Source organism: Onychostruthus taczanowskii, unplaced genomic scaffold (assembly GCF_017590055.1).
Source record: "Onychostruthus taczanowskii isolate IOZ18803 unplaced genomic scaffold, ASM1759005v1 scaffold206, whole genome shotgun sequence".
In the NCBI taxonomy this organism is placed as follows: domain Eukaryota; kingdom Metazoa; phylum Chordata; class Aves; order Passeriformes; family Passeridae; genus Onychostruthus; species Onychostruthus taczanowskii.
In genome coordinates, this window is record NW_024499307.1 from 363,166 (window position 1) to 370,495 (window position 7,330).

The 7,330-nt window shown below is 46.9% G+C and overlaps 1 protein-coding gene across 1 annotated transcript; it reads left to right on the forward strand.

Annotated features, from left to right (window-relative positions):
* The first annotated feature begins 2,687 nt into the window (after positions 1–2,687).
* HOXC6 (homeobox C6) lies at positions 2,688–5,935 on the forward strand. Its single transcript, XM_041403915.1, has 3 exons — positions 2,688–3,308; positions 4,369–4,504; positions 5,591–5,935. The coding sequence occupies exons 1-3, from the start codon at positions 2,886–2,888 to the stop codon at positions 5,677–5,679; spliced, it is 648 nt and encodes a 215-aa protein (XP_041259849.1). The 5' UTR covers positions 2,688–2,885; the 3' UTR covers positions 5,680–5,935.
* Positions 5,936–7,330: the final 1,395 nt, after the last annotated feature.

Here is a 7,330-nt window from a genome sequence, read left to right on the forward strand (position 1 = left end):
TTTTTGTGTTTTTTTTCCCGTTTATGGTTTTATTGCTACCATTGATGACTTTGCTTTGTTAGCCAGAGGAAAAAGAGCATAAAATCCGCTGGCATCCGGGCTCCTCTCATAGCCGGGGGGGCCAAATATTCCCCAAAAACCCCCCCGGGGCTTGGCTTTGTCGGCCAAAAATCCTGAAAAAACAAAAAAATCCAAAAAAATCCAAATTAAAAAGCCAGAGCGGGGTGGATTTCCGACGCTTTCCAGGCGAATTTTGGGATTTTTTTGGTTTTTTTCCATAAAACCGAGGTGGTTTAACAACAAACAAGAGGAGGAGGAGGAGGAGGAGGAGGCCGAGGGCTCCCCCGGCAAAAATCGGAATTTTTTGGGGGGGATTTGCAGCGAATCCGCCCCGCGGTGCCGCAGGGCTCAGGTAGGGGCTGATTTTGGGGCGGTTTCGGGGGGATTTGGGTGGGGATGGGCTCGGGGTCCCCTCCCCGCCGGGGAGAATTCCCAAAAAAAACTTCGGGAAACTCCGCGCCGCCGGCCCGGCCCAAATTCGCTTTTTTTTCCGCTTTTTCCCAGCAGTTTTCCTTCCTGGGCGCGTCCAGAAATGCCCCAAAATCCGGAGAAATCTCCCAAAATTGGACGGGAAATCCCAGCCCCCAGCCCGGCGTGGGATTGTTTGTTTGTTTTCCCCTAAGAAATGCTTTTTTTGCCCAAATTTTTGCCCTTTTCCAGGAGTTTGGGATCCCGCGTTATCCATGGAGAAGTCGCCATGTTTATCCCCCCCCTTTTCCCCCCTTTTTTTTTTTATTTTTTCCTCCTTTTAAAAACGAAATTATTTTTTTTCCCTTTTCGCCCTTTTAAACGCGGATACTCAGAGCGGGAGAAAGAGGGGAGAGGAGGAGGAAAAAATAATTTAAGAAAAATTAAAAATAAATAAATTAAAGAAAAAGAAAAGAAAAATATTAAAAAAAAAAAAAAAAAAAAAAGAGGGAGAGTGAGGGTAATTTATGGCTTAATATTCTGTGTTCGCCTGAGATTTATTGCTGGGAATTCGCAGCCGCTTCTTTACGAGATTTTTAAGCGCAGCTTTCTTGGAAAGAATAATAATTATGATAATCGTTGAACAAAAATTATAATAAACCGGAATAATAATAAAAAAAAAAAAAACCAGCATTGAGCGTTTAGCAAAAAAAATATAGTGGTAAAGATAATTTATTTTTTTTTTTTTTTTGGCGAATCTGGGCAAAATAAAGAAGAGGAAGGTGGGGGGAAAAAAAAAAAAAAGGGAGGAAGGTGGGTTGAAAAAATTGAATTTTAGGAATTTTTGGTGCCCGCGAGCCCCCTCCCCGCCGCCCCAAATCCCCTGGGGGGGCTTTTTTTTATTTTTTTGGGGGGTGCCGGACTTACTTTCCATGCCCACTTAGTTTGGAGTAGGGACTGGCGAGCAGAAAAAAGCAATTTTTTCCCCTTTTTGACACGCGGCTCGCCATTGGCCCGCGCCGGGTCAGCTGACTGTGTCATTCTGTCTGTCCTGGAGCAGAGCCTTCCCTATAACAATCCTACACTTCCACTACAAACTGGAGACTCAAATAAATATTAAAAGAAATCGCACGGGCCCAGGTGGCGCCGGGAAAAAAAATAAGGAGAGAGGGAGAGAGTGGAGGGGAGGATTGAAAAAAAATAATAATAAATATATGTAGATGTATGAATTAATTAATTGTGGTGAGGGGGGAGGAGAGAGGGAGGAATAAAGGGGGAATAGGGGGAAAGAGAGGGGAATAGAGAGAGAAATAGAGGAGAAAATAGAGGAAAAGAGAGGAAAAATAGAGGAAAAGAGAGGAGAAAATAGAGGAAAAGAGAGGAAAAAATAGAGAGAAAAATAGAAGGGAAATAGAGGAAAATAGAGGAAAAAATAGAGAGAAAATAGAAGAAAAAATAGAGGAAAATAGAGGGAAAAATAGAGGAAAATAGAGGGAAAAATAGAGAGAAAATATAGGGGAAAATAGAAGGGAAAGAGGTCAAGGGGAAATAGAGAGGAAAAAAAGAGAGGAAATAATAGAGGGGAAATAGAGGAAATAATAAATGATAGAGGAAATAATAGAGGGGAAATAGAGGAAGAAATAGAGGAAGGAAAGAGGCGGAATAAAGGAATTAGAGAGGGAAAAGAGAGGGAGGAAAAAGGGAAAATAGGGGAGTGAGAGAAGGAAAATAGAGGAATCAAGGAGGAAAATAGAGGAGCAAGAGAAGAAAGTGGAGGAATCGAGGAGAAAAAATAGAGGAGCAAACGGAGAAAAAAGGGAAAATAGAGGAGAAAGGGGGAATAGAGGAAGAAAAGGAAAAATAGAGAAAAATTAGGAGAAATAAGGAGAAATAGAGGAAAATAGAGGAGAATAGAGGAGATATAGAGGGAAAAGAAAGGAGAAATAGAGGAGAATAGAGGAGAAATAGAGGAGAATAGAGGAGAATAGAGGAGAAATAGAGGAAAAATAGGAAAAAATAGGAGGAAAAGAGAGAAAAATAGAGAAAAAATAGGGAAAAAATAGAGAAAAATAGGAAAACTAGAGAAAAAATAGAGAAAAATAGAGAAAAATAGAGGAAAAATAGAGGAAAAATAGGAGAAAAAAATAGGAGAAAATAGAGAAAATAGAGGAAAAATAGAGGAAAAATAGAGGAAAAATAGAGAAAAAAATAGAGAAAAAATAGAGAAAAATAGGGAAAAATAGAGAAAAACAGAGAAAAAATAGGGAAAAAATAGGAAAAAAATAGGAAAAATACAGAAAAAAATAGGAAAAAAATACTAAAGAAAAGAAGAAAAGCCCGAGGAGCCCATCCCGAGGCAGCGCAGGGGCAGCCCCGCGGCGGGAGCGCGCCGAGCCCGCGGAGCGGCGCGGAGCGGGATGAATTCGTACTTCACGAACCCGTCGCTGCCGTGCCACCTCGGCGGCGGCCAGGAGGTGCTGCCCAACGTGGCCGCGCTCAACTCCAGCTACGACCCCGTGCGCCATTTCGGCGGCTACGGCGCGGCCGTGGCGCAGAACCGCATTTACTCGTCGCCCTTCTACTCGGCCCAGGAGAACGCGGTGGTTTTCGGCTCGGCCGGCCGCTCGCCCTACGAGTACGGCTCGAACGCTTTCTACCAGGACAAGGAGGCGCTGAGCAGCTGCCGCCAGAGCTCGGTCGGGGGGCACGGCACCCCCGGCTCCATCGCGCAGGATTTCCCCGGCGAGCAGAGCCGGAGCGCGGCTCAGGAGCAGAAATCCGGCATCCAGATCTACCCCTGGATGCAGCGCATGAACTCGCACAGTGGTAAGTTTTTTACGGCTCGTTTGGGGGGGGATAAATTAAATAAACTCCGAGGGGTTTATGGCTTTTTCCGCCCCCCTTCCTCCTCCTCGGCACCGCGGTGGGACGGGGTTTTTATGGCGCCATAAAAACAATAATTCCGCGCGGTTCGCGGAGGGGTTTTTATTCGGGTTGGGCTTGTTAGGATCGGTTTTAATTAAAAGGTTTGGCCCGCCGGTGAAATATCGCTGATCGTAAAGCGGGATTAAATAGGGGAATAAAAATAAAAGCGGCGCGGCCGGCTCTGCTCGGGGAGTGGAGCGGGGAAAGCGAACGCGAGCGGGGTTTGGGGTGAGGAGTGAACTTGGTGGGTCGGAGTTTTAGGGGTTTTGGTGGGGTTTTTTTAGGGGGTTTTAAAGGTTTTAGGGTTTGGGGGTAGCACGAGCTGGGGCCGGGGGGAAGCCGCCCCTTCCTCGCCGTCCCCGGCTCCCCCCAAGCCAGGGAATCCAGGGCGAGTCTGGGCTAAAACCCCGCAAAATCAGGGCTTAAACACGCAAAGCCTGGGCTTAGAGCCTCAAATCCTGGCCTAAACCCCGCAAAATCCCTGAGATCCCGCAAGATCTGGGCTGGAACCCTCAGGATCCGGGAGAAAACCTGTAAAGTCTGGGCTAAAACGCTGCGCAATCTGGGCGTAAACCCTGAAAAATCTGGGCTGAAACCCCACAAAATCTGTGCTCAAACCATCAAAATCCGGCCTAAAAGGCCAAAATGTCTGCGCTAAACCTGCAAAATCTGGCCTGAACACCCACAAAACCTTGCCCAAACCCCTCAAAATCCGGCCTAAAAGGCCAAAATGTCTGCGCTAAACCTGCAAAATCTGGCCTGAACACCCACAAAACCTTGCCCAAACCCCTCAAAATCCGGCCTAAAACCCTGCGGAATCCGGGCAAAACCCCTCCAAACCCGGGCCGAACCCCTGCAAAACCCGGGCCGAACCCCCCAAAAATCCGCGCTGAGCTCCTCAGAATCAAAGCCAAACCCCTCAAAATCTGATCCTAACAGGGCCTAAACCCGGCCTAAACCCCCATCTGCCGCCAGAGCTCGGTCGGGGGGCACGGCACCCCCGGCTCCATCGCGCAGGATTTCCCCGGCGAGCAGAGCCGGAGCGCGGCTCAGGAGCAGAAATCCGGCATCCAGATCTACCCCTGGATGCAGCGCATGAACTCGCACAGTGGTAAGTTTTTTACGGCTCGTTTGGGGGGGGATAAATTAAATAAACTCCGAGGGGTTTATGGCTTTTTCCGCCCCCCTTCCTCCTCCTCGGCACCGCGGTGGGACGGGGTTTTTATGGCGCCATAAAAACAATAATTCCGCGCGGTTCGCGGAGGGGTTTTTATTCGGGTTGGGCTTGTTAGGATCGGTTTTAATTAAAAGGTTTGGCCCGCCGGTGAAATATCGCTGATCGTAAAGCGGGATTAAATAGGGGAATAAAAATAAAAGCGGCGCGGCCGGCTCTGCTCGGGGAGTGGAGCGGGCAAAGCGAACGCGAGCGGGGTTTGGGGTGAGGAGTGAACTTGGTGGGTCGGAGTTTTAGGGGTTTTGGTGGGGTTTTTTTAGGGGGTTTTAAAGGTTTTAGGGTTTGGGGGTAGCACGAGCTGGGGCCGGGGGGAAGCCGCCCCTTCCTCGCCGTCCCCGGCTCCCCCCAAGCCAGGGAATCCAGGGCGAGTCTGGGCTAAAACCCCGCAAAATCAGGGCTTAAACACGCAAAGCCTGGGCTTAGAGCCTCAAATCCTGGCCTAAACCCCGCAAAATCCCTGAGATCCCGCAAGATCTGGGCTGGAACCCTCAGGATCCGGGAGAAAACCTGTAAAGTCTGGGCTAAAACGCTGCGCAATCTGGGCGTAAACCCTGAAAAATCTGGGCTGAAACCCCACAGAATCTGTGCTCTAACCCTCAAAATCCGGCCGAAAAGGCCAAAATGTCTGCGCTAAACCTGCAAAATCTGGCCTGAACACCCACAAAACCTTGCCCAAACCCCTCAAAATCCGGCCTAAAACCCTGCGGAATCCGGGCAAAACCCCTCCAAACCCGGGCCGAACCCCTGCAAAACCCGGGCCGAACCCCCCAAAAATCCGCGCTGAGCTCCTCAGAATCAAAGCCAAACCCCTCAAAATCTGATCCTAACAGGGCCTAAACCCGGCCTAAACCCCCATAAAACCCACCCCTAGACCCCCAAAACCCGGCCTAACCCCCACAAAACCCACCCCAAACCCACCAAAACCCGGCCTAAACCCCCACAAACCCCCCAAAACCCAGCGAGGAGGAGGAGGAGGAGGGGGAGCGGCGGCCGCCGACAGCTTGGCCAAGGAGGAGAAGCGCGATGAGACAGAGGACGAGAAGAAGGAGTGATGGATTTTTTTTTTTTTTTTTGGTCGCCAATCCCCCCCTTTTCCCTCCCCTCTCATCCCTTTTCAGCCCCTTTTTGTCCTTCCTGGTGTTTATCGCTGGAGAAAAAAAAAAAAAAATTAAAAATTATGTTGAAAAAGTGTTGGCGGGGAGGGGGGAAATTATAAATAAATGGAATAAAAGGGCGAGGCGGGGTGAGAGTGGAGTGAGGGAGAGAAATGAAAAAGAGGGGGGAAAATTAAAAATAAATAAATAAAAGGGCGAGGCGGGGTGAGAGTGGAAAACGAAAAAAAGGGGAAAATTACAAATAAATTAAATGAAAGGGTGAGAGTGGAGTGAGGGAGAGAAACGAAAAAGAGGGGAAATGGGGAAAATTCAAAATAAATAAATGAAAGGGCGAGGCGGGGTGAAAAATGAAAAAGTGGGAGGGAAAAGCGGAGGAGCGAAAAAGTGAAATTGAAGCGGAGGAGTGAAGGTGGAGAAGCGAAAATGGGGAATTAAAATTGGGGAAAAAAAAAAGTGAGGGGGCGAAAAAGTTCGGGAATTAAAAAGAGGAGGAACGAAAAAGTGGAAAAAACGGAAAAGCGGAAAAATGAAAAAAAAAAAATTAAAAAGTGGAGGAGTGAATGCGGAGGAATGAATGCGAAGAATTTAATTAATTAATGCGGAGGAATGAATGAGTGCATGAATGAGGAATTAATTAATTAATTAATTAATGAGAGAGCTCCTCCAATCCCCCCCAAAATCTCCCCCCTCGCCCCCTCATCCCGGCCGCACCCCCACCCCAAAACCCGGGAAAATCGGGCAAAAATTGGGGCAAAAGCGGGCGGAATTGGGGGCGACCCCGCCCCCCGCTTGTGCCCCTCCAAACCTCAGCGGAAAAAATCAGATTTTCCTGGCGGAAATGCCCCAAAAAAGCGCTTTTTCGGCCCAAAATCGCCTTTTTTCCTGCCGGTATTGAAGCAGCTGCCTGGGCTCATCACCGCATCCACAAACTGTGACGGTTTCTGTGTGAATATTTTTCTCTGTGTTCGTGGTACCTGTATTTATATTTATGTTTAGCGCTGTAATGTTCGAAAAAATAAAGGGAAAAAATGATTAAAAAACTAAAAAAAAAAAAGCTAAAAAAAAAAAAAAAAGTGAATGGAGTTCATAGAGGTAGAGAGAGAAATGAAAAATGAAGACTAAAAATTAAAAATTAAAAAAAAAAAAGAGGAGAAAAATAACAAAAAAAAAAAAAAAAGTGAATGGAGTTCATAGAGGTAGAGAGAGAAATGAAAAATGAAGAATAAAAATTAAAAATTAAAAAAAAAAGAGGAGAAAAAGGTTTAAAAAATAAATAAAATAGACAAATCTTGTGTTACACCCTCTCATGTATAAAACCCCCGGGTCCGGACCGGACTTTCTGTCGAGTATTTAATGAAATAAAATCGGAATATTATTTTTGAAAGTTGCCCTGAGCTTCAGTGGGAACCTCGTGCTGGAAAATTCTTTTTTTTATTTCGTGTTTCCTCCCCAAAAATCGCCTCTCCCCCCTCCCCGGTCTCGTCTTTTCCAAAAAAAATGGGAAAAAAATAAAGAGGAGGGGAAAATAAGGACAAAAAGGGGGGGAAAAGGAAATTTTTGGCTTTGTCTCCTTGGGTGAGTCTCGTGT

Coding starts and splice junctions, on each gene's coding strand:
- HOXC6 (XM_041403915.1), top strand. CDS start 2,886: ATGAATTCGTACTTCACGAACCCGTCGCTGCCGTGCCACCTCGGCGGC. Junction 3,309..4,368: donor ACAGTGGTAAGTTTTTTACG/GCTCGTTTGGGG, acceptor ATCTGCCGCCAG/AGCTCGGTCGGGGGGCACGG. Junction 4,505..5,590: donor GCGCATGAACTCGCACAGTG/GTAAGTTTTTTA, acceptor AAACCCAGCGAG/GAGGAGGAGGAGGAGGGGGA.